Source organism: Rhineura floridana, chromosome 1, assembly GCF_030035675.1.
Source record: "Rhineura floridana isolate rRhiFlo1 chromosome 1, rRhiFlo1.hap2, whole genome shotgun sequence".
NCBI classification, from domain to species: Eukaryota; Metazoa; Chordata; class Lepidosauria; order Squamata; family Rhineuridae; genus Rhineura; species Rhineura floridana.
In genome coordinates this window covers 161295812-161322092 of record NC_084480.1, presented here as the reverse complement: position 1 = coordinate 161322092, position 26281 = coordinate 161295812, and the positions used below count along the sequence as shown (strand labels likewise).

General features: G+C 47.4%; 1 protein-coding gene across 2 annotated transcripts; it reads left to right on the top strand.

Moving 5' to 3' along the window:
* On the top strand, positions 1-26281 carry SYDE1 (synapse defective Rho GTPase homolog 1). Of its 2 annotated transcripts, XR_009757674.1 has the most exons (9): positions 1-483; positions 5906-6622; positions 13010-13735; positions 14993-15210; positions 15454-15580; positions 18133-18287; positions 18846-19074; positions 21458-22623; positions 22676-26281. XR_009757674.1 is itself a non-coding variant. In XM_061582836.1 (8 exons), exons 1-8 carry the CDS (start codon positions 393-395, stop codon positions 21901-21903), a joined length of 2709 nt encoding a protein of 902 aa, XP_061438820.1. In that variant the 5' UTR covers positions 1-392; the 3' UTR covers positions 21904-22660. The 2 variants fall into 2 exon arrangements, 1 of the variants encoding a protein (XP_061438820.1); XM_061582836.1 differs by lacking the exon at positions 22676-26281 and having other exon boundaries at positions 21458-22660.

Below are 26281 nucleotides of genomic sequence, written 5' to 3'. Positions count from 1 at the left end.
TGTGCTCCCACTCCTCGGATGGGGCCTGGGAAGAAACCCGCGGCCCCTTGGGGAGGCTGAAGTTGTTTCCACGCCCCTCGGGTGGCCAGAAGCCCGAAAGAGGCCTGGCCGCCGTAACGGGCTCGTCTCCAAAGGCCGGACAGGCTCCAGGCTGACTTCGATGGGGCGGGTGGCCGTTACCCCTCCCCCGGCCGGCCCTCCTCCTTCTCCTCCGGCTACAGCAAGTCGCAGGCGCTGCAGGCGCTGCTGCTGCCCGAGCTCAGCAGGCTTCTGAGGAATTTCCCTTCCAGTGCAGCGCACCAATCGGCCTTTCTTCGGTCTAAGCGAGGGAGGGGGCGTGGGACTCTTGTGCATGGGGGGTCCGTAGGACGGAACCGCCGGCGCGCCGAACGATGGCTCAGCCGCTGCTCAGAAAGACTTTCTCCCGGCTGAGGGGCAAGGAGCGCCTCGAGCGAAACAAGGCGGCGCAGCGCAAAGAGCCAGGTACCCGAGGGAGGCATCGGGGGCCGAGAGGGAGGCATCGGGGGCCGAGAGGGAGGGCCCCAGCCCCTGCCTGCGTGGGGGCGCCCAGGGAGACCACATCACCCGGGGGGAGGGGGGGCTCCTGGAGTTCTGGGGACGAGCAGGCATCTCCGGCATTTCCTCTTCACTTGTTCCTAAAATAGGCAAAAGGAAGCGAAGAGAAGGAACGGCTCAGGATAGATGGGCTGCAAGTTCCTTATTTCCCTGGAGAGCGCGGGTGGAGAGTCCAAGGCTGGCTGGCTGTTCTCAAGTACCCCTTTCACGTGTTATTTGGCGGGGCAGATCCACTGGGCCCTTCCCCAAATGTCACACACCTCTCACCCCAGCATCAGCCCCAGGACCCGCCAGTCTTTGGTTCTTGCGGCCCGTTGAGAAGCCGGGAAGGCTGCCCTGAAACTCGTGCGTACTTCCAGCCAGTTCATCGGTTTGGAAAGTAGCCTCTTTCGGGTTAGCACCCTGTTCCTTGAGCAAAGTTGAGGGACTGGCACGAGATGTCAGCAGGAAGGCAGGGGCTGGGGAGGCAGCTTTGCTCCTCCAAATCAAGCGGCAGGAGGGTGGGTGGGTGGATCGGTGAGTGTAGGCAAGGTACTCTTGGGGAGCTGTCCAAGAGGGACCCCAGAAGTGCTCTTGAGGCTCTGTGTACAGCACCGCCCCTCTAGCCCAAGGACAGAGTTGTGCAGCCCAGATCCAGGTGAGCAGAGCGGGAGGGGATGATTGATGTAACCGCTGGCCATGTGATAACCATGAGAGAACCACTTGAATGGCCTTCCATGTGCCAGAATTGCCAGTCTGGCCAGGATGTCATGTCCTGTTGTCACCGATACATATTTTTCACTCACTGGCAAAAGCTCTGTTTGTTGCTGCATGTGGCAGAAGCAGAATCCTGCCCACAGCAGCAGATGCACATCTGCCTGTGTGACATTGACTATGAAGGCCTTTGAGCACTGGAGGCTTCAGCTGGTGTTTGCTTCCTCTGATCAGTCTTCAAGGAAAACTGTATGAATGACATGAGAAAAACCTTCATTCAGTATCTCCTCTATTCATTCCCACGTTGAGCATGTTCACAGGTGATATGAGCTGCACAAGACAAGCTCAAAATTCTGAGAGATCTGGGTTCACCCTGTTTCTGTGGAAAGGACTCATTGTGTGCCTATGGGGAAGGTTGCTTTCTCTAAGCCTCAGCTCTCCTTCTATAAAATGAGAATAGTAAACTAGCTTGTAGGGATGAGATGCAAAGTTGACCAGGGAAAGGGTCTTTTCAGTGGTGCCACTGAGGGGTATCCTTAACAGGGAATAATTTTTAATAATAAAGTAATAATAATAAAAATACATACATACCAGGTAATTTTTCCCTTGGGTTGGTGATTGTGTGGCTTCTCCTCAACTCCCCAGTTGTGCATCTGGGAACTTGTCCTTCAGTGTTGTCAGAGCTTGGAAAAGTTACTTTTTTGAACTACAACTCCCATCAGCCCCAGCCAGCATGGCCACTGGATTGGGCTGATGGGAGTTGTAGTTCAAAAAAGTAACTTTTCCAAGCTCTGAGTGTTGTAAGTGGCAGGAAGCAACTCTGGGAGAAAGAAGAGGAAATATTCAGATAATAATTGAAATAAGGTTACATAATACCTCTCTTGGGAGCATTTGGGACAACACATCTCAAAGCAAGATCCTTCTAAGAAGCCATTAAATAAAGACTGTGATTTCCCAAAGTGGGGTGGCCTGTGCTGCTGTTTCCATCTCCTCTTTTACTCCCCGGCTGTCTTCTCTGTGACTTGCATATTCATTCTTGGGCTGTGCCCTGATCAGTAGGATTCTTCCTGTGCAGAGTTACTTGTGGACCTACAAAGGGAGCTCTGTGCCTTGGCTGGGGAGGGGACTGTGCAGTAAACAACAGGAAATCCAACTTGGCACCAGGTCTGAGTAGCTGGGAGCTTGGGAGGGACCTCCCAGCCTCAGCTGCCCTGCAGACCTCAGCTGGACATCTTCAGGCCAAGCCTGGATAGGGTGGGCTTGTGGCCCCTCCAGAACCCCTTTTCCTATCACCTTTTCCATGCTTCCCTTAGAACTAGTCCTCACCAAAAGCTCCAGCAAGTTGTTCAGCTCAGAGCACGTTTGCAGTACTAAGATCTTTGCAGGGCTCCACTCCCCAAGGCACATTCCCGATTTTGTTTCCAGTGCCAGGAAGTAATATGAATTCATGTTAAAAGAAGAGAGTGCTTTTGAGCAAGTGCAGAGTGGAATACATCTGGGACTGGAGCTGAGGACTTTTAGTTCATATGGGGCAATTTCCAGCCACACTCGAGTAAGGATCGGGGAGGAATTTGGTTCAGTTTGCATTTCAGTGTGAACCTACTTCATTTGTACTTCCCCATACAATATGTGGACCAAAACACATTTTTTGATATATGCAGTTCTCCAATCAAAAAAATGAGGAAAGTGTGGATAAATATGCATGTATTGATGAAAATAACATACAAAAATGCTTTATAAGGGGTAATTGCTTGCAAAAATGTCTGTAGGATGAGACATGGGCCCTAAAACAGTGACTAGTTTTTGCTCGGTTCTCTGTAGCTTCTGTGTGTTAGTTGCTGGCTACTGCTGCCCAACCTCAACCTCTGAGAACATGATCTGAGTATTTGTTTTAGATCACCTTTAAGGGGGATGAGTTGTCCCAACTAGATGCTGCTCAGTAGTGGCTGGCTTTCTCACAGAAGCCTATTTATGGCAGAACATTTCTGAAAATGGTACTTTGAAGGCTCTGGTCTTCAAGGGAAACTTGGTTTCTAGGAGCTCTTAACTATTTTCCAATGTTGTTAGTATCCAGCACTCACTTACAGGCAATCTAAACAACTCATGGTGTTCACAGTCTTTGCATCAGTTTGGGACTTAAGTCCTAAATATCTGAAAGACCGCCTCCTTCCCTACAGCCCCTCTTGGGTATTAAGATCAGCAGAGGAGACCCTCTGGCCCAGCCTTTCCCAACCAGTGTGCCTCCAGATGTTGTTGGACCACAACTCCCATCAGCCTCAGCCAGCATTGCTAATGGTCAGGAAAGATGGGAGTTGTGGTCCAACAACATCTGGAGGCACACTGGTTGGGAAAGGCTGCTGTAGGTAGTTCCACCACTCTCAGAAGCTTAGGGGAAGGGATGGCCTGGGAGAGAGCATTCTCTGTGGCAACCCCTAAGTGAGACTCCCCACAGAGGTGCATTTGGCACTTTCACTCTACAGTTTTTGGTGAATGCTGAAGACATACCTCTTTACTCCGGCCTTTGACACTTGAGATGTATACTTTAGGACCCTCCCTACTTTTGTGATTGTAATTTGTTTTAAACTGTTTTTAATGTTGTATATTAATTTATGGTAATCCTCCCTGAAACCTTAAGGTGAAGGGTGAGTAATAAATTACATCATCAAGTAGGCAAGTCTTCATGTGCTCAGTATGTCCATTACCAAAATGAATATCTAGACCCCAATGACTGGAACAACTCTTGGGCTTGCCTACTTGGTGTAGGACATGATATGTAATTGGGCAAACAGCCATATGGGTGTGCACCCCACTTTTCATGTTTTCTCCATAAAAAAAAGGAATGCATGATTTATCTGCATATAATACCATGGACCGCGAAAAAGACAAATAATTGGGTGTCAGAACTGTCACTAGAAGCTAAAATGATGAAACTGAGGTTATCATACTTTGGACACATAATGAGAAGACATGATTCATTAGAAAAGACAATAATGCTGGGAAAAACAGAAGGGAGTAGAAAAAGAGGAAGACCAAACAAGAGATGAATTGATTCCATAAAGGAAGCCACAGACCTGAACTTACAAGATCTGAACAGGGTGGTTCATGACAGATGCTATTGGAGGTTGCTGATTCATAGGGTCGCCATAAGTTGCAATCAACTTGAAGGCACATAACAACAATAACATGTGACTAACTCTACACATAGCACAGGAAGGGTGTGTGTGAGCCTGTGGCTTGCTCCCAGACAGAGCCTATAAGCTGGCCTGCAGGTGAACCTGCCCTCAGTTTCTTACAATTTTGTCTCTCACTATGAGGACATCCCACACCACGCCACCCTGAAATACAACCTTGGTGTGAGAGGACAGCAGCTCATCATCCTTTGAAGGGGCTGTTCTACATTTTGCTCTTTCACCTTGGGAATGGGGGCTAATTTTCCACACCACCACAGGAGCTGCCAGCATGGGAAGGGACTCTGCTTTCCATCTCCTTGAAGGAAGATTACCACCAGATATGTCTTTTTGTCTTTCTCTGCTCGGTCCACACCATACACTTAAAGCACATCCAATGCACATTTAGAGCAGAAGACTTCCCCGCAAAGAATCCTGGGAACTGTAGTTTGTTAAGGATGCTGGGTATTTGTAGCTCTGTGAGCAGAAAACCACAGTTCCCAAGATTATTTGGGGGAAGCCATGTGCTTTAAATCTGTTGATGTGCTTTAAATATATGGTGTGGATCTCAGAGTTAGGAGCACATTGCACTGTGCAGACACCTTCAGTCTCTGCCCAGGGCAAAGAAAGAGTTGCGCACAGGAGACACCCAGTGCAAAAGGCCAGATAGCCCCCCAATTCCACCAGCCTTCTACTGTCACATCTTTTACTGCTTTTGAGGATTTTGAAAGGCACCTGCCTCCTCCTTTTTCTGTAGTTTCTTGCCAGGAGGTCTGCTTGTGCCTGCTGCTTTTTTCTGCTGGCGGCTCCTTTCTTTACTGGATGCTTTTACAAGTTTTTCTTCAGAGTTTAAATAGAAGCAACCCAGGCCCAGTGAGCTTATTCCTAGGAGCATCCATGCACATTAGCCAGGTGGCTTCAGCAGCCTTGATTCCTTAGAGCTGCTCTGAGGAGAGTTACTGGGTGTGGGAGGAGCACAGAATAATGAAACTTGAAGAGCCCAGAGGTCAGCTAGCCCAACCCTTTATTGGGTAGCTCGAATAAAACACTGTTTTCATGCCTTATTGTTATTTGGAGGAGGCATGTTTAGTGAGGGAGGTCACTATTGCAACCCCTCTGAAAATGTCCCCCACCCCAGTGGCAGAGAGTCTTAAAAACAGCTTATTTGCCCCATGGCTGCATGGGGAGGGTTGAAGAGTGTAGTCTTCAGGCCAGATGAGGAGGCGCATGGGTGGCATCTGGTCCATGGGCAAGCCCCCCCCCGTCTGTCTCAAGCAGGATACCTGGTATCTAAACCTCCCCTCAGAGTTTTCTGTGCCAGATCTCCATTTCATTCCTGAGCTTATTGTTGTCAAGACTTTGCTAATGTTTAATGTAACAACTTCAGTGTGTTTTTAACTAGAATGTTCCAACCAAGGGCAGAAAAAAAGGGTCGGGGTCAGATCAACATACTGGTTTCTGTTCCTCAGATTCTCCTTCCGAGGCATCAGGTGTTTTGAAGTCCTCCCTAGAGGCTGGGCCTCTCCCACTGGACGATGGATGCAGGAAAGGTGCTACCATCACAGTGTCAAGAAAGCAAACCTGGGCCAAGTTCACTTGGAGTGGCCAGGAGGATTCTCGTAATCGGAAACTGAGCCAGAGTTCCTCAAGTGCTCCACAGACTGACCTGGATGAAGGGCTGTCCCCAGAGAGCCTTCCTTGCATTGGCTTGGTGGGAACTGGGCCTAAGGAAACCACTGGATCATTGGCCAACTACATAGAGACCTGTGACTCAAGCATCAGTGCCAAGGGCAGCACCCAGGGTGCCTACCTGCAGAGCCTGGAGAGAAGCAGCCGCCATTGGGTGCTCTCCTCAGGGAAAACCCAGGGGGCAGAAGCGCCAACTGCCAGCTCCAGCACTGAGCTGAAGGAATCCAGTGTGCTCTGCAGCAGCGAAGGGGAGATCTGGTACAACCCTATCCCCGAGGATGAAGACCTGCAGCTCCCCAACCTTGAAAAGAAGTGGGGCAGCAATGCTGAGAATAGGACTTGGAAGGGTAAGCCAAGGGAGGCTAAAGCCACAGGCAAATGCATTCACCTTGGTAGCTTGCAGAAGACAGGCAGTGATGGTCTGCGGACTCTACCGAGCCATGCAAGGCCAGTTAAGCAAGCTGAGGAGCTGAGCAGCCACCAGTCCCAGGGCTCTGGTAAGAGTTCATTCTTCAAAGATAATTACCACGTATGTTACAGCAGGGGTGGGGAATAATTCTGGCTCCCATCTGCCCCAGCTAGCATGGCCAATGGTCAGGGGGGATGGGAATTGTAGTCCAACAACAGCTGGGGGGGGGCACAGGGTCTCCGTCCCTAGTTTACAGCATCACCATCGCCCTCTCCATACGAAGGCGTGTTCCTTTTCTTACACTGTCCCACTGATGCCTCACCCTTCTCCTTATTTCCATAAACCCCCAACCCCACGATTACAGCATTTCTCCTTTCCTGTCATCGGCCAAGTCACAGTGCAGCAAACCAACTAGTTTGGGGGCATCAAGTGAATTTTGATTTCTTTGTCGCTGCACGTATCCCGCATCTATGACATATTATGGCCTGTGTAGGTAGCAGCACTCAGGCACCCTTTTTCCTGTGCGCCATCTTGCTCAGCTCTGGGACTTAGTCAGGACGTCTGTACACTCTCTTTCAGTCCCTGTCAGCTATCCAGACTGTGAGGAAGAGCAAGCACTGGCTGAAACTGTGAGAATCAAAAGCCCCAATGCTTGAAATTGGGGATCCTGGAATTCATAGAATTGTAGAGTTGGAAGAGGCCTATAAGGCCATCGAGTCCAACCCTCTGCTTGATGCAGGAATCCAAATTAATGCATAACCAACAGGTGCCTGTCCAGCTGCCTCTTGAATGCCTCCAGTGTCGGAGAGCCCACCATCTCCGTAGTAATTGGTTCCATTCTTGTACCACTTTAACAGTTAGGAAGTTTTTCCTGATGTTCTGTTGAAATCTGGCTTACTGCAACTTGAGCCCATTATTCCACATCCTGCACTCTGGGACGATTGAGAAGAGACCCTGGCCCTCCTCTGTGTGGCAGCCTTTCAAGTACTTTGAAGAGTGCTATCATATCCCCTCAGTCTTACCTTCTCAAGGTTAAACATGCTTAGTTCTTTCAGTCTCTCCTCATAGGGCTTTGTATATTTCTGTTAATGTAGCCTAAAATAACATTTGGCTTTTTTGCAGCCACATCACACTGTTGGCTCATATTCAGCTTTTAATCAACAACAATCCCAAGATCCTTCTCACATGTAGTATAGCTGAGCCAAGTATCCCCCATCTTATAACTGTGCATTTGGTTTCTTTTTCCTAGGTGTAGAACTTTGCACTTATCCCTGTTAAATTTTATTCTGTTGTTTTCAGCCCAATGCTCCAACCTATCAAGATCCCTTTGAATTTTGTTTCTGTCTTCCAGGGTATTAGCTGTCCCTCCCAATTGTGTATCATCTACATATTTGATAAGCATTTCCTGCACCTCCTAATCTAAGTCATTAATAAAAATGTTGAAGAGCACTGGGCCCAGGACCAAGCCCTGTGGTACCTCACTCATTACCTCCCCCCAGTTTGAGAAGGAACCAATGATAAGCACTCTTTAACTATGACTCTGTAGCCAACTGTGGATCCACCTGATAGTTGTTCTGTCCAGCCCACATTTAGCTAGCTTACTAATCAGAATATCACAGGGCAATTTGTCACAAGCTTTGCTGAAGTCAAGATATATTATGGCTACAGCATTCCCACAGTCTATGAGGGAGCTTATCTGATCAAAAAATGAGATAGGATTAGTCTGGCAGGATTTGTTCTCCATAAATTCATGTTGGCTTCTAGTAATCACTACATTGTTTTCAAGGTGCTTACAGAATGCCCACTTTATAATCTGCTTCAGAATTTTCCCAGGGATCGATGTGAGGCTGACTGGTCTGTAGTTCCCAGGTTCCTTCTTGTTGTCCTTTTTAAAGATAGGGACAACATTAGTCCTCCTCCAGTCATCCGGCACTTATACCCATCCTCCACGATTTCACGAAGACAATAGACAGTGGTTCTCAGAATTCTTCAGACAGTTCCTTCAATACTCTAGGATGCAGTTCATCGGGCCCTGAAGATTTGAACCCATTCAAAGTGACTAGGTATTCCTTCACCATTTGGAATTGAGCACTTCTGCCATTTCTTTGTCATCTGTGATCATTTTGCCATCCTCATTGAGCAGCTGAACCACCATTTCTTTTCTCTGTCTTTTACTATGGATGACCTAAAGAAAGCATTTTTGTTGCTTTTGGCATCTCTCGCTAGCCCAGCCCATTCTCAGCTTTAGCCTTCCTAATGCCATCCCTGCAATTCTGTGGTACCTGTCTGTACTCTTCCTGCATGTGTCCTTTTTTTGTTTTCAGGTCCTCTCTAAGCTTTCTTTGAAGCCACATTGGCTTCTTCTGCTGTCTTTCCCCTTATTTCCTGAATGGAATTGTTTGCCATTATATTTTTAGAATTTCCTTTTTTAGAAACTGCCACCCATCTTGGACTCCTTTTCTCATTAGGGCAGCCTTTCCCAACTAGTTGGCCACCAGATGTTGTTGGACCACAATTCCCATCTTTCCTGACCATTGGCAATGCTGGCTGAGGCTGATGGGAGTTGTGGTCCAACAACAACTTGCCACAGAACCTTACTTACCATTGTTCTGAGTTTGTTAAAATCAGCTTTCCTGAAGTCCAGGGTACGCATATGGCTACTCTCTTAAAATCAAGAACTCAAGTATAGCTTGGTCACTTTCCCCCAGAGATCCCGTAACTGCCACGTCATCCACTAATTCATCTCTATTGGTTAGAATCAAGTCCAGGATAGCTGATCCTCTGGTTGCTTCCTGCACTTTCTGTAGGAGAAAGTTATCTCCAACACAAGTCAGAAATTTCTTGGAGGGGCCGTGTTTGGCAGAATTTGTCCCCCAACAGATATTGGGGTAATTGAAGTCCCCTGTTACTACTACATCATGTCTCCTTGAAACATTGGCAGTCTGCTTTTCAACAGTTTCATCCTCGTCTTCTTCCTTGATTGGGAGGTTGATAGTAGACTCCAACCACCATGTTCCTTTTATTCCTTGCCCCATTTATTTTAATCGATACTCTCAGTGGAGCTACCAAGCTCATCCTCCTGTATTTCTGTGCAGGGATATACATTTTTAACATATAGTGAGACTCCGCCTCCCTTTCTTTTCCTTCTGTTATTTTTGAACAAGTTATATCCTTCATGGCTGTATTCCAGTCATGGGAGTCATCCCACCGAGTTTCAGTTCTACCTATCAAGTTGTATTTACTCTCCTGTATTAAGAGTTCAGGTTTGTCCTGTTTGTTTCCCATACTCCGGGCATTAGTATACGGGCATCGAAGACCATGTGATTTATGACCTGGCTTTCTTCCTACATTTTTATGAAGACTTTTACTGGTCCCCATTAGAGCCTTTCTCTCAGTTCCTCTTACTGTGCACAAGCCTTTGTTAGTCGTTACTGCCAAGTTTACGTCTCCCTCCCCCTAAGGATTCAATTTAAAACTCTCCTGATGAATTTCTCCATGCTGTGGCCAAACACATTCTTCCCAGTCCTTGTGAGGTACAACCCATCACTTGCCAGCAGTCCATCTTCCAGGAAGTGTAGCCCGTGGTCCCAGAATCCAAATCGCCTGCATCGGCACCACCTTTGTAGCCAGTCAATCACCTGGAGTATTTTTCTTTCCCTTTCTACTTTTCTTCTAAGTACCGTAAGATAGAATTATATTGATAGAATTCGTGACCATCTGCTTGGTGCTAGTGCCAGTTCTAGCTTCCTGAGCCGTTATGCAGAATGGGAGCCACATTGCAAACCCCACTGTGTGAGGAAAGGCTGCTTCTATGAGAGGTTGAAAATGATACCAAGAATGGCAAATTCAAATCTGGTTTAGGTATGCAGTAAAGCTATATCTGTAGAACTGGAAGGAAGGATTGCAAAAGACATTCTGTTTTTTGGAGACAAGGGCAAGCACAACCTTTCCTTTCATGCACCAAAAAGGTTCCCTTCTCTGTCATAGCATATGTTCCTATGCATGGAGGCTATATGCAGCCACTAAATTAAGTGGTACTTTCACCCCTTTTAGTCTCTACAACAGTGTGAGCCACATTCCCACAGGCAATTCTGTGCTTGCTGGAACATGTTGAATGAAACAACTGCATGGGGAAAGGGCCAGTCATCTGGCCAGGAGAGCAGGCAGGGACTAGACAGGGAAGTCCCATGTGATTGACTCAACTTGCATGATCACTTCAGTTGTGTACACTTCCAAGCAGCGTTGGATCATATGAACTGGGCGTATGCAAAGGTAAATGTGTTTTGATGTGGAACTGCTCTTAGATGCACCACTTTCCCCTGTTTTTTCAGGTTTCTAACTGTAAGGCTTTGCTGCTCAGCCCCTCTAGCAATTCTTTTTCCTAGCCTTCCTTTTGGCTCAATGGCTCATTGCCAAGGAGCTCCTCTGCCACCCTCACCTTTCCCAGAATTCCAGTCTGACAGCTGCTAGTTCACATCTTACAGCACATGTTACACTACAGGTCAACTCAATCTAAAGCAGCTTCACTAATAGGCAAAAAAACTTGCAGTTTAAGAATGTTCCTATGGTCAACAGATATTTCTCTATATAAGGTATGTTCTTAAACTGCAAGTTTTTTGCCTATTAGTGGATTTATTTGCTTTTTAATCCAGGAGGTAAGAAATGGGATCCTGTGCAAGTTTGCTGAGAATGGATTGATCATTTGCATGCTTATTGAGTTCAGTGGGATTTACTCCCCTGCAATCATGCTTAGGATAGGTGAAACTGACCACAGGGAATGAGGAGGGAAAAGGGGGGATGTGAGCAGGCAGGAGGCGGAGGAAGGTAGGTTTGATCATTTGCATATTTATTGAGTTGAGTGGGATTTAATCCTGTGCAATCATGCTTAGGATAGGTAAAACTGACCATGGGGAGGGAGGCCTGGAGTGGGCAGGGAAAGAGGGGAGGGGAGGAAGAAGGGAGGAGGAAGGGAGAGGAGAGGGGAAGGAGGGGAAAGGCAAGTCTGATCATTTGCATTCTTATTGAGTTCAGTGAGATTTACTCCCATGCAATCATGCTTTGGATAGGTAAAACTGACCTGGGGGAGGGGCAGGGGGGGTGGAGGAGGGAGGAGATTGGGTGGGTGGGCACTGGGTAGAGAGGAAGCCCCTTTCCTTTCAAAAAGGAAAACATTGTGAACAGTATCATTCTTTTTCAGGGTTTTCCCCACCTTTTTATTGTACAGCAGGCACATGTAGCCTCCCACCCAAATTTAAACCAAAGCTGTCCCTGGCAACACCCACACCAGACTTTTATTTCACTTTAGACAGTCATGGCTTCTCCAAAAGAATCCTAGTTAGTGAAGGGTGCTGAGAGTAGCTAGGAGATGCCATGTTGCCCTTGCAGACCTTCAATCAGAGTGGCTGACTGTTAGACCACTCTGGCCACTGGAGCTCTGTCAGGTGAATAAGAGTTCCTCTCAGCACCCTTCACAAACTACACTTCCCAGGATTCTTTGGGGGAAGCCATGACTGTCTAAAGTGAAATAAAGGTCTGGTGTGGGTGTGGCCCCCTGATTAGGCAAGCCCAGCAGCTGGGAGTCTGGCTTTTAGAACACTGACTGTTGATTCTTACTGAACATGCCTGGCCTTATCACTGAATTCAATGCAAAATTTCTTAAATTAATTAAAAATCAGCCAGGCCTTTTTTTTAACCTTTAAACTGCAGAAGATGAAGGCCAGAGTATGGGGCAAGGTCAGTAACAGGATTACAGGTACTCTGTGAACATGGCTGAGTTTTAATGAATTTCAACAAATCGTGAGAACTCTGACAAAAAAGTCCAACAGGGGTCTGGTTTTTCTCTCTCTCTTTTTACACTTTGAACTTTCGATTCTGTCCGACTGTTTTGTATGTAACCATGAAAATTGAGAGGGTTGTTAAGCAAGCATTTCTGAGTGCAGGACTATATGTTTTGTAAGGTTTTGTTTTGAAATGAGCTTACGGGAAGCATCAGAATGGCATGGGGGTATTTTCATTTTAACATTGTGGAATTAGTATAATCCATGCTGACTATAGTATACAGCAACTCTTGTGGCTGTATAATTTAATTGGCTACTTTGTTGCATTTTTATGTTACTTGTATGTTTCTTTGAATTAATCCTTTGTGAAAAGCAATTTACAAATCTGTTGTTAATAATCATTGCCATCGAGAATGCATTGATGAGGCATTGTGCTGTTGTTGAATGTCTGGATTCCCAATGTGTGTGTCACTATAGCATATTCTTCTTTGCAGTGCCATACCTAACCTTTGCCTGCCTGCTACCTTCCTGACAGTTTGGGCTACAACTCCCATCAGTCAGCACAGAACTCCAGAGCCCAGTTCTTCTTTTCCCTCTCTCTTTCCATCCTCCCAGCCCCCGGGTATGCAAGCAATACCTAATACCCACTAGGTAAGCAGCAGCTGGTTTGACCTATCTTATGCAGTTTCTCTCCCCAGGAAAAGTTGCAGCTGCAAGCATGGAACCTGAGGGCAGGGCAATGGGCACTGCATTGATGGCTCAGAGTCCCAATGTCCACAAGAAGGGCCACACTCTCTCCAAGGCAAAGTCCCCAGGCCCAGTGCGAAGTCTCTCCATGAAGATGAAGAAGCTGCCAGAGCTGAGGCGGAAGCTGAGCTTGCGCAGCTCCCGCCCCCGAGGGCCAGAGCCAGAAGGTGGCTCCTCCCCCAAAGAGTCAAGCAATGTCATCAGCCGCTACCACCTCGACAGCAGCGTGGCTTCTCGGCAGTCCTTGTCCCGGGGCAAGGCTGCCAGCAAAGGGGGCTACCTGAGCGATGGTGACTCTCCTGAGCTTCTGGCCAAGCCTGAGGCCTTTGTGGGGCTCATGGGTGGCTCCTTCCGGCCATACAGTTTTGCTGAGCAGGCCAGCTATGTGCAGCATCTGTCTGGCCTTGTCAGTATCCATCTGCTGGGAGTGCAGGACTTTAGGCCTCTGAAAGCCAAAGTGAAGGAGGTCTTCTGCGTCCTCCAAGTAGACTCTGTCAATAAGGCCCGCACAGCCCTGCTGCCTTGCCAAGCAGCCTTCCTCAATCTGAACCATTCGTTCCAGCTGGAGCTTGAAGATGCCCAACTCCTCAAAGTCGTGGTCTTCTCATGTGACCCTGCAGTGGGCAAGAATCGAGTCTGCTGCCATGGCACCCTCATTCTGCCCCATGTTTTTCAAGGTAAGGTGAACCATGAGAGGGGAAGGATCTACAGTTCAAATGTAGGCAGATGAGTATGTTTGTGGAGAGACAAGGTCACTTGTATATCCCTGTGCAATTGATATGCAGCAGAGCAGGATCCCCACTATCAACCAGCGAACTCACTATCATGACCGCTCTCAGTGTGCGTACGTGATGTGCTGGGAGCAATGTTGGTTCTCTTTCACTACTTAGAGGTAGAAATCATGCACCTTGCAGCCTCCTGCATAGGAACATAGGAAGCTGCCTTATACGAGGTTCAGCTATTTCTTCTTCTACTCTGCCCTGACTGGCAGTGGTCCTTCAGGGTCCCAGGGATAGGTGGATTTCTCCAATCACCTGCTGCTTAATCCTTTTAACTGAAGATGCTGGGGGCGGGGAGATCTTTGACCACTGAGCTTTGCCTCAACAACTCTACTACTGATGGTGCAGAGGGTCATACTGAGAATGCTCTCTTCCTCCAGTGACGGTATCTCCTTTGGTGAAGTTACTGTGTTAAATCTTTCCAGTGTGATATGCATCTGTTCTTATTGCCTTTTTAGAATGTATATTTTTTTCTGTTTGTTTTAGCCCTTGAACATCCATAGCGCTTGGCAAAATGCAGAATTTCCACCTTTTCATTTTTTTGTGGGGCAGAATGGAGAGGTGCTCATAACCCCAACCCTCCGGATTCTTTTCGCCTTGCACCATTGCAAGTCGCATCTTGCACTGCAGCAGCTGAAAAGGGACACAGGGAGGCCCCTGTCCCTGCCTTGCTTCAGTTATGGCTAGTGCAAAAATGCAGCTACTGTGATCCAAAAACACGCCCTCAGAGGTGGCATGCGGGAGGGGGAGAGGACTGCTCCATCCCTTACTAGAGCAACACTTTGGCTCTTGTGTATCAGGGCTTCCTGGGTGAGGGCAGACTGGTGCAGCCAGCCCAGGTCATCTGCTGCCCTGTGTGTGGGTGTGGATAAATGGCATGGGTCCCAGGAGGTCCAAACATAACAGATCCTGAGAGACAGAGGGGGGGGGCAGATTCTGTAGCAGGAAAGGTAAGGAGGGCAGATCCAGACCTGGGTGCAGGCTCTGTTTTCTGTCCAAGGTGCTGAAGTGCCTGGCTAGGTCTGTTTGTTGTTTTAAAAATATTTGTGTCATTGAAGCTAATCTGATAGGGATGCTTTGCCAAGGGGAAGGAGCTGGGTTGGAGTTGAGATGCATGGCCATCCTCACAGCCTCCCTCTGCTACCTCTCTTTCAGGTTGCCAGAGCCAACAGCTTGCTATGCAGCTGGAGCCACAGGGGCTCCTGTACATCAAACTCACCCTGGTGGACCAGTGGGATCTAGCCAACAGTGACCAGGAGCCACAAGTCTTTGGAGTGAAACTGAGTCAGCTGGTGGAGAGGGAAGGTGCCACCATCAAAGTTCCATTGCTGATCCAGAAGTGTGTTGCCCAGATTGAGAAACGAGGACTGAAGGTGAATGCTGTCCCACCTTCCACCCCCCATCCCCCAACCTCACAGTCCCCACTCTCCACATGGCATGGGCTACTGAGGCTGTTTGGGAACTACATGAGCCTGATGGGCTTGACCTCCTCCCTCTCTCCCACGTGTGTCGCCCTGTTGGCAGAAGGGAGGCTTGGATTTCCCTATAGCCAGCCAGGCAACAGAACAGCCCTCATTCCCAATACTGTTACCTGGAGAGGTGTCTTTTGCTTCTAGGTTGTTGGTCTGTATCGCTTGTGTGGCTCTGCAGCAGTGAAGAAGGAGTTGCGTGATGCCTTTGAGAGGGACAGTGCTGATGTGGTACTCTCTGAAGACCTCTACCCAGACATCAATGCCATTACAGGTCAGTGTTCCCACACTGTGAACCTCACAGCCAGCCATTTCCCTCTGTGCCCTGGAGAGCAGATGTCTGCCTGCTCTGTGAAGGCTTTTGGGGCAGGTACCTGTAGTGTTGCATCGATGATACTGTGCTTCGCTTTACTCCTAGCTGGAAATAAGAAGGGTTCCCATTCATGCCTGGCTTTATACTGCTGAACAAACATCTTCCAAGGTCAGCTGATGGGGTCTGTCAAGGGTAATGCTCATCAGCACTGCTACATTGCCAGCTGACCCAGAGGCTTGAAGTGGAAGGAATGGCTAATTCTGTCCAACAGAGACAAGGCAGCCTTCAATGTTGCACAAGGTTGTCAGAGGAGCAGAGAGAGAACCAAGTGCCATCTGGCCCCATCCCTGGGCTTGACTTGGAGCCAAGCAGGGGCCACTTGAAGGGGACATCAGCATTGGGGTTTCAAGGGGCTTGCTCGAGCCCACTGATAAAGGTAGTTCTCTGAGCAAGCTACTTTGTTTTTGGCTATTTCCCATTAATCTATGGAATCTATGGGGCAAGGCATGCATGTTAGTTGCTGTTATCTGGGAGCACAGAGGACATCTCAGAAAAGAGGCAGGTACCCTCCTTGCGAGCCATTCAGCCTGTACTGGTCTTGCAGTCATCTTCATTAGACACATGGATTGGTGTGTAGATGATGGGACCAGAACGTTGTGTGAAGCTACAGGGATTGGATGACGTGATAGCAGTGCATCTTATCCCATGGTCATGCCTAATGGTAGGCTAGGAAGTGCATTCTACCTCGTTGTTATGGTTGAAAGGCACATGAGGCTGCCACCTTACTGAAGTTAAACAGGTTTGGGTCTGGTCAGTGTCTGGAAGGGTGACAGCTTGGGAGCCACATTTACACCACCATGATGGAAGAAAAGGGGTATATAAGTGTTAGGAGAGTAAATAAATAAAGTCAATAATTGCCTGTCTTTATCCCCAAAATCACTTCATTCTTTCCTGTCCCTGTATCTACATGCAGTTTGTCTTCTGAGTGTTTTTGAAGGGGCATGTATGAGTTCTGCAGAATCTCATTGCTCCATGGAACCAGTGAACCTTTAATATTTCTGAGAGAACCTCAAGGCTCCCAGTACTTGGGGACAGTATGTATGTGACACTGAAAAAGTGGCTTCAAGGTCTGCAGTGAGAAGTGGCTTTTCTGAGCAGACAGAAGCAGCCGATCATTAGATTATGTACACAGGAAGAGAGGCAGGCTTCTGATTGCAGGAGTTGGCAGGTGTCTCTATTCCAAACCCCTGCTCAACATAGGATCTTGCAAATGCAGTACACCATCCCTGACTGGTGGCCATCCAGGCTAAAAACCCCAGGGAAGGAGAGCCCACATACCTCCCAACTCTGTCTATTCCACTATCAAACAACTCTTAGTGCTAGGAAGTTTCTCCTGCTGTTTAACTAAAATCTGCTTCCCTGTAATGCAGTGACAGAGATAGTTAGAATAGAGGTAGAACAAAAAGCCCTGAAGGAGGAGGCCCGAGAGAGCGAGCCCTTGCAGAGACTCTGCACAGGGCCAGGCAATGGCAAACTAGGGGAAGTGTGCGTGGAGCACAAATGCTCCCAAGTGTCTCATAAGGAGACAAGCCATAGTTCTCCAAGTTAGGCAGCCTCGGAATTGTGGGGGAGGCCTGTGGGTGCTGTATACACTGTTCACCTTTGTGGTTACTGCTTTGCCTTGGGCGAGATCTGTAGCCAGCGCTGCACTGCATTTCTGCCACTGGAAAAATAGAGGTGGGGTAGCGTTGCTAGCAGGGGGTAAGAGTCACTTTGCTTCCTATGCTGGGCTTCTTTGTCCTGGTTTTGGAGTGCAGAGTAGCTGTTCATGATCTTGGAGGCAGGGAATCCAAGAGCAAAAAATGCCCAGGAAGTGTGTTGGGAGGAGGGTTGGAGGAGAAAAATGTGTTCAATATTTGGGATTGTATTCACTTAAAACAATTGCGGGATGCAAACAATGGGCTGAAAATGATAAAGCTAACTACAAAATTACTGAAAACAGCAGAATTAAAAACAAGCAGCCATTAAAACAAACATTCCAGCGATAAACAGGTTAAAACTGAAATGGCAAAGAGTTTGTGAGTTAAAACTGTCCACGTCCTGAAAGAGAGGGTCTTAACCACCTAATGGAAAACCACCCAGATGGGCCTCTCTTGGGAGGGAGTTCCATATTCCTGCCAGTGTTTTGAGTTACATGCAGATATTCTTTTGAATCGGGCAGACCCTGAAGGATGGCTGCTCTGTGAAACGCCAAAGCATGCCTAGGCTTTCTCAAGAAGAACTTCACAAGCTTAGGTGTAAACCAGCACTCACTGGTTAGGTAGGTGGCTTTTGCCTGTAAAGGTTCTTTATGCCAGGGGAGGCCAGTTTAATATGCCACAGAAAAAAAAATTACACACACAGCACCAATATGACAGCTGTCCTCTCCAGAAAAGATTGAAGAGTGAGCCTGGGAGGGAAGTAGTGGTGATTTTTAAAAGGACTGAGATACTTTCTCCTTTCCTCCTCCCCAGGGATCCTGAAGGACTATTTGCGTGAGCTACCCACACCCCTCATCACTCACCCACTCTACCAGGTGGTACTGGAAGCCATGTCCCATCGGGCCATGGGGCTCGAGGAGAAGGAGGCAACCACAGCTCTTCTGGACTGTCTGCCCGAGGCTGAGAAGGTGAGGAGGGCCCAGGATGGCAGGTCTTTTGGTTCCGACACTCTGCTGGGCAAAGGGTGACCTCCTGTAGCGTAGCCTGAGCTGCAATGGCTGGCCACAGAGGGATGTTTGGACTCCCCAATGGAGGGATCAGGCTTCCCTTCCTATCACGATTGGGCCCTTCCAATTTCCCTGCTGAGATGAAGCCCCTGCCCCCCCTTTCTTGTTGTTGATTGGCTGAAATTCAAAACACAATTTCAAACAATATCACACATGAAACAATATAATCATAAAAGCAACAGTGAAACCTTTCCAGATCTTTCTGCACAAGGGGATTCATTGCAGCTATCCTATTGTGAAACCCCTCACAAAAAGCAGTCTTGGCTTTAGAGCTCGCCTGAACAAATACCAAGGAGGAGGCTGATCACATATCTCAGGGGACGGACTTCTGCCTTCACACTGCCTTTCCACACCACCAGGAACCCCTCCCCAACCTGAATTGCCCCTTTGGTGTCGGCCTCGGATCAGTGTTCATCCGTGTTGGGCTGAAGCAAGCTGCTGCTGCCTTCCATTTTCTAGGCCACCCTGACGATGCTGCTGGATCACCTCAGCCTGGTGGCTGCTTCCCACACCTTCAACCGCATGAACGCCCAGAACCTTGCTGTATGCTTTGGGCCCGTGTTGCTGAGCCAGGGGGCAGGGGGACCAGGGGACCGTGGGCCCAGCAAACAGCACCGCACCATCGCCAGCACCATGGACTTCAAGCACCACATTGAAGTGTTGCATTATCTGCTACAGGCCTGGCCAGGTGAGTGATCCCAGGGCGAGGAGGAGCTGGCCACTGGGTGTCAGTGACATTCTCACCATTTACTGGGGAGGGAATTCCTTAGCTTGGGCTGCTGGGCACTTCCCAACCATAGGGTGGACCCCAATACATCATTTGGAATGTGTTGACAGCAGGACGTATAACGGGGCAGGGCTAATGTGGGGCCATTGTTGTTGTCATCATCACCCATCATTTTAGCATTTATTCATGGCTTACTTCAAAAAATGTCTCAAAGATATCTACAATTCAATTTAAAACAATTCAACAATAAAATAACATTGACTAAAAGAGCTCAACCTGCAATAACATAAAAAGGACAAATCCTACCCCACCCTACTAAAAGATGGACACCAATACGAGCTAGGGTATCATTGTACCATATGGCCCCAATTCAGGGCCAAATGCCTGGGTGTCTTTGCCTGGCGCCTACAAGTTGATCATGATGGTGCCAGCCACATCTCTCTGGGGAGAGATACATTTCAGGACTAGGGTTTCCTATTGTAGTCCCCTTGGCATTTGTGTGTTCATAATGTTTTGCCGAATGTTTGCTGTGTTTATTTCTTAGTATCCTTGAGTCTCTCTATATAGGCCTTTCCAGATGACCAATGAGGAAGCACACAAGCTGACTGACTGGCTAGTTTCTTTGACTTGACATAGTATTTGAAGCAAAGATTCTTAAGACATACATATGGTGTGGTAGTACTTTGATTTTGGCTGTCCTGAACCTACTGAAAGTTGATTCACTGGATTATCCTAGCATTCAAGTATTATGAAAAGGGGAGGGAAAAATATGTCTGCCCACACTATTCATACTTCTACAGATCTCTGTCACATTCCCACCTGGTCATCTATCCCAAATACTTTAGCCTTTTTTTGTGGGAAGGAATTCTAATCCCTTGATCGTTTTGGTTTCACTCTCCCTGCTCTGTGATAACTTTTTGGATTTGAAATGGGGCGAACAGAATTGTTGTAACTCATGCTGTTTATTTTCAGTCCATTTCCTAATAATTCCTAACAAGAAATTTGCCCTTTTCACTATCCCAGCATACTGAATTATGAGCTATCCACCACAATCTCAAGATCTCTTTCCCAAATACTCACAGCCAGTTCAGATGAGGGTTTTATCCCTCCCTAACTCACTTCACATTACTTGCATTGTACTCCTTTTGTTTGCCTTCCATCCTGTTTGGAGAGATTCTTTTGGAGCTCTTCACGGCCTTCATGGGATTTAACCATCCTAAATTATTTGGTAGTGTTGCAAATGTAGTTCACACAAGTTCCGAACCATTAATGAACAGCAGCAGCCCTGCTACAAATTCTTGGAATCTGCTTACTGCCATCTATCCTGCTGCTTTCCTTTATTGCGAAAATTGTCCATTTCTTCCTGCCTTCTGCCTCCTGTTTCCAAATGTGTCAGCAATCCATAAGAGGACATCATTTTATCCCATAACTGCTAAATTTTCTTAAGATCCTTTAGTGACCCTCATAGCCCTTTAAAGACTAGCAAATGTATTATAGCGTAAGCTTTCATGAGCTACTGCCCATTTCATTATCCTGAGTTACAGTTATATCCTGCTTTTGAGGGACTCTATCAAAAACATTCTGACAGTGCAATTCTATGGGTGTCTGTTGCCTGTAAATTCAAATAAATGTCTACCAAACTGCCACTATTTACATCTTTGTCAACTCACTCAAATAATTGGCTCTCCTTCTGCAAAAGCCATACTGATTCTTCCTCAGCAAGTGTCACTCTTCTGTATGCTGGACAGAAGGAGTTTTAATGCTGGTGTTCTGGGGATGGGATGATGTGTCTGTCATTTCCTAAATCTCTAAGTTGACCCATGCCTCAGCCCTGGAACCTGCTCTCAGTCAGTCAGCTCAGCCATGAGACATATGAAAGAAAAATAAAGAAAAATGTGCAGCTAAGCACATACTAAACACTTGCCTCACTACACAATTAACCAGTGCATATGATTTTTATATTAATGTTTGTGTGCTGCAAGGCTTAGCCCCAAATGACACACTGGCCTGCACAGGAACACTTGCAGGTCCAGCAGTGCAAGGCTGCATACCCCATACATTTAAAGAACACTACACCCCCAAGAATCCTGGGAACTGTGGTTTATCCCTCTCCAAGCTACAATTCCCAGCACCCTTAATTAACTATAATTCCCATGATTCTTGGGGGGGTGCTTTGAATGTGCTTTAGTGTGTAAGCAGTGGCAGGCTTGACTCCCTGCACCCCTCAGTGTCCTGTGCAACAGCTGCCCCCTGCCAGCTCCAAACCCCTTGTCAGTGGGAGCATAGCCAGCCCTCCGTCAGAGTCATCAGAAGCTTACTGTACTTGCTTTCTTTTCCTCCTTAGCCCCACACAGGATGACAGGAGAGGAAGAGTGTCCCCTGCCCAGCAGGCCAGCCCCACACCAGTGCCGCCCTCCTTTGAATCTGCCACTACTGCAAACCACTGTTGTGGCCCGGAGCCGCCCACGAGGGCTGGAAAGCCCTCCCAGCAATCGCTATGCCGGAGACTGGAGTGTGTGTGGGCAGCAGTTCCTGGTGGGGCCCAGGTCAGGCGGTGACACTGACTATGACAAAGTGGCTGGGAGTGAGAGTGACAATGAGGAGGAGAACGAAGACGTGGCTCCGAGGGATGAACTGTCGCATCACAGCCATGCTGTCTTCATGGGTGACTTTGCCTTGGTGGAGGATCCTGAGGCTCCCTTCAGTGCAAGGCTTAATCTGAAGGACTTTGACGCCCTCATCTTGGACCTAGAGCGAGAGCTCTCCAAGCAAATCAATGTCTGCCTGTGAGCCATTCTCTTGGGACATAAGCACACTGTAAGCCCTACGGGGGGGGGGGTCTCTGCAGTACCCTCCTGTCACTCAAGCTATAGCTAAAGCAAAGCTCAGTCAGTTGGCCCTGCCTCTTTATCACTATTCTTTCTGATCACAGACCTTTGAACCAAGTGGGGAGTCTCTCTCTCTCTCTCTCTCTCTGTTTTAAACGTCTTTGGCCAGTGGTGAGGAGCTAGAATGCTCTCTTGCTGACTGGCTGTCAGGGCACAGTTGCTGAGGACTTTTAACCTCCTGGATTTCCTCCATGGACTGGGATCATGAGGAAGGGCCTGGGTCCCAGGCTACCTTTCTTATTCTTATACATTAATGGTTCCAAGGAAGAGAGAGGAGCTGATCAAGGTTTTATTTTCTTTGCTTGTAATATTGCTTTGTAATATTGAATGAGTAGTATTTATGTAGCCCATTTTCCTAGACATTCAGAGCACTTACAGCAACCCTTGAAGGTATAGGTCAGTATTATTATCCTCTCTTATTATAGATGGGAGCCAGGATTGTGAAACTGTTTCTTGTCTAGGGCTGGGCTACTCTGCGAGTTCATGATTTAGCTCAGGGCTGGCTTGAGGTTTGACGAAGCCCTTGGCAAAGTGCCCTGACAGTGGCAGTGCTCTGATCAGTGCCAGGTAGCTGGTAGCTACTGTCTTTCCCACAATGCCCCTGAAGTAGCACCAGGGTGAGGTTTTTGTGGGAAATTAAAATGGGAGCTGTAATTCAGCCCGGCCTGGGTGAGGTTTTTGTGGGAAATTAAAATGGGAGCTGTAATTCAGCCCGGCCTCATTGGAGCATTGGAAACATTTTTAAAGGGGAAGAGGAGAAAAGGCAGGCAACAAAGGTGGGCCTTGCCCGCTGCCGTGCTGGTGCTAGGCCCACCAGTGCTACTCAGCCTTTGGTTTCTAAAATGGCTGATTTTCCTTTGACTGGTGCAGTTGGCTTCATCTTCTTCCTGTCTGAAGAATACTGTGAAAGGCCAAATCTGAAACTCCAAAGTTGGCAGTCTTTGAGCAAAGCAGGGAAGCCTACACCTGCCTAGTTCCTCTCTGCCTTGGAGACCTGAAAAGATGCAAGAGCTGGGATCTCCGGGGCAAGGGACCAAGTTCTTTCTCTAGCGCCTGGCAATCCAAGCAATCCCATCTGTGACAGGGACTTCCTCTCTTTCGCCTTTTAGTTCTGCATTGCCGTGCAAGCAAAGATTCCTCCTCTGCTGCAAAGGACAGGAACACAAACCTTTCTGCAGCACCACTGTGGGTTCATTAATACTCAAGCCCCTGATTCTAGTCATTCTGTGAAAATGCTGCCCCCTTTTCTGGGGTGTGACTTGCTGATTAGTGTATCTGCTGCTAAAGAGAATGTGTGAAAAGGAAAACGGTGCCCTCTCAAAAAGAATAAAATAAACCACAGTGCCCACCACATATGAAGAGCCCCGTAGCTGCATCAGGCCAGTGGCCCATCTAGTCCAGCATCCTCTTCTCATAGTGGACAGCCAGATGCCCCAAAGGGAAGTCTGCAAGCAGGACCTGAGCCCAAGAGCACTCTCCCCACTAGAGACTCAGCAATTGGCATACAGAGGCATGCTGTGTCCACTAGTGGAGGCAACATGATAGCCTTACCTTCCATGACTTTGTTTAATCCACTTTTAAAGCCATCCAAGTTGTTGGCCATCACTATATTCCATGGCAGCAAGCAAATTCCACACTGTTAAAGAGGCAGCTCGATAGCCAGCTGTCAGGTGTGCTTTAAGTTTGATTCCTGGATTGAGCAGGGGGTTGGACTCTATGGCGTTATAGGCCCCTTCCAACTCTACTACTCTATGAAAGTACTTCCTTTTGTCTTCCGACATTCAACTTCATTGGATGGCTCTAAGTTCTAGTATTATGAGCAAGGGATAAAAAGTTCTCCCTATCCACTTTCCACTCCAGTCCATGCATAAGCTTATACACAGTGGAGGCTGGTGGTTCTGATGTCAGTGGGGCATTGAATCCACTCCAGGTTTTAGTCTGGACTTTCAAGGAACTGTCCATGGTCCCCCCCTTACTTGCCTTTCCTCACAGGGAAATTTATTTAGCCCTTTGCTTATCCTTATCTGAACCTTTCCCATCTCTTAAAATCTGCTTTTTGAGGTGCAGTGACCAGAGTTGTATTCCAAATGCAGTTGCACCGTAGATTTCTATAACAGCATTATGATATTGACAGTATTATTTTCAGTCCATTTCCTAATGATCCCCAAGATGGCTCAACATTTTCATTGAGCTAGCCACAAGAACTCCAAGGTCTCATTCCTGGTCAGCCACTACCTGTTCAACTCCCATAAGCATATACGTGAAATTAATCAAATTTATTCAATTTTTGAAATGCCTATTCTGTGACATTTAGGTTGAATTTCAAAACAACAAAACAGGGCAATGTACTGATAAGTACAGCCAGTGTTAGGAGCAAATACTCCCCACCCTTGCGGCCAGGATGCTTCATATGGCAAGGCTATCCGCCATCCTAGCCCTTCCTGGCTTTGGCTACAACAGGGATGACAGAAGAGGACTGAGGATGCTGCCTTTTCATTTTTTTTTCTTTGCCTACTCAAAGCAGAGATAAGTTCTTAGTAATCAGGAGGGCTCAACTTCATGTTACAGTAATGACAGCATAACGGGTCATTTTGGATATGACAAGCTGCTTCCAGAAGTGGCAGCTGGAAGAGGGAAAAGGGTTAACTGTTTGCCTACCTGCTGTTTTGCTGCTCCAGATCTGTTGTGGGGTGTAGTGTAGAGTACTGTTCTGAATACAAAACAGACCATGTGTAACATGGAGTTTGATGTATAACATGGAGTTTGGGTCTGTCTCTCCATGAGCACAGTTCAGCTTTTGATGATCCCAGTTTTTTGGCACAGAATAGTTGTCTAACCCCTCCTTTTTTAAGAAGGAATTCCTCCAGGTGAGGAATGGCAACTTCCTGCAACTTGACTAGGCCGAGAAACTCTCCCTAAAGACCTGGCTAAACATTTTATCATTCAAGTGGGACAAGCATGTTATGACTGAAGTAGCGCCAACCTGTGCCTCCTCCCGGCTTGCTGTAAGTCACATTACAGTTGGTGTCTCCCCATCCTTTAGAAGCAGCAACCAAAGAATTACAGCTGGATGTGATAGTGCATCATGTGCTCCTTTTACCAAATTTTAACAGAAGAGATGTGCCAGCAGCAACCCTTTGTCTTCTGTAATATGCAGTCAGGTGCCCTTGGCATGTTGCCAGGTCATAATTGAGTCAAGAAACCCCAGTTCCCACTTTACAAGCCAGAGCACGGTGGGAGAAGGTTATCTCCCCAACCCTGTGGGAGTGTTTCCATTTCCAATGTTTCTCTAACTCTGCATTTGCACTGCAATTTTTCAGCTGGCATTTTCGGTGATAGGAGACTGTGTTTGAAGACCTTGGAGCATATAGGCATAGCTAGCCTAATGAAGAAGTGCGGTACGGAAGATGTGGACCTTTAAAAAAATTATTTGTATGTCCTTATGACAATTAAAATTTCTGTGAACATACAAGCCTGAATGTTGCCGCCTATGTGAGTGTAAGAGAATGCACATTTTTATTTGCAGGTACAGATGACCTATTTTGGGGGCTTGGTCCTGTTTTCCCTTATGGTCATTTCCCACCATTCCAGAACTAGGTTTAACTAAACACATTATCTCATTGTATGGCATTGGCATAGAGAGGAAGAATTGCACTAAAATAAACAGTAAAATATTTCTGTTTATCACATAGCCTCCCAATATATGTTTTTCTGGACTATTGTGGAAGCATCATCAGCAATGTAGTCAATGGACACAAGTGAGAGAGGAGTAAGGTTTTCTGCACAGCTTTTTGGAGGGGGTGACCCCCCCCATTCCCTCATCTTCCTCAACCTCTTAGGCCTCAAAAGTACTTGGAACAAATTGAGTCAGTGTAATGGAAGTCTTGTGCAGACAGGCAAACATGAAAAACTACAGGGGGAGGGGGCTTGCAAGCATGGTTACTTTTCCTGCCCTGTCTCTGCATCAGACCTTCATGAATTCAAGTTCCCATCTGCTGAGAAACTTATACACTCCAATATATGCAGGCACCAAAGAGGTGTGCTGCTTAATTTAGAGGCAGGATGCGAGTGTAGTGTAGTAATTTAGAGTCAGTATGGTGTGGTGGTCAGAGCGTTGCGTTAGGACCTGGGAGACTTGGGTTCAAATTGCCATTGCCAGTCACAATCTCTCAGCCTAACCTACCTCACAGAGTAAAAGGAAGAGGCGGGAGAATCCTGTATGCCACCTTGAGCTCTTTGGAAGAATGGTGGCATATAAATGTAGTAATGAAATACATATA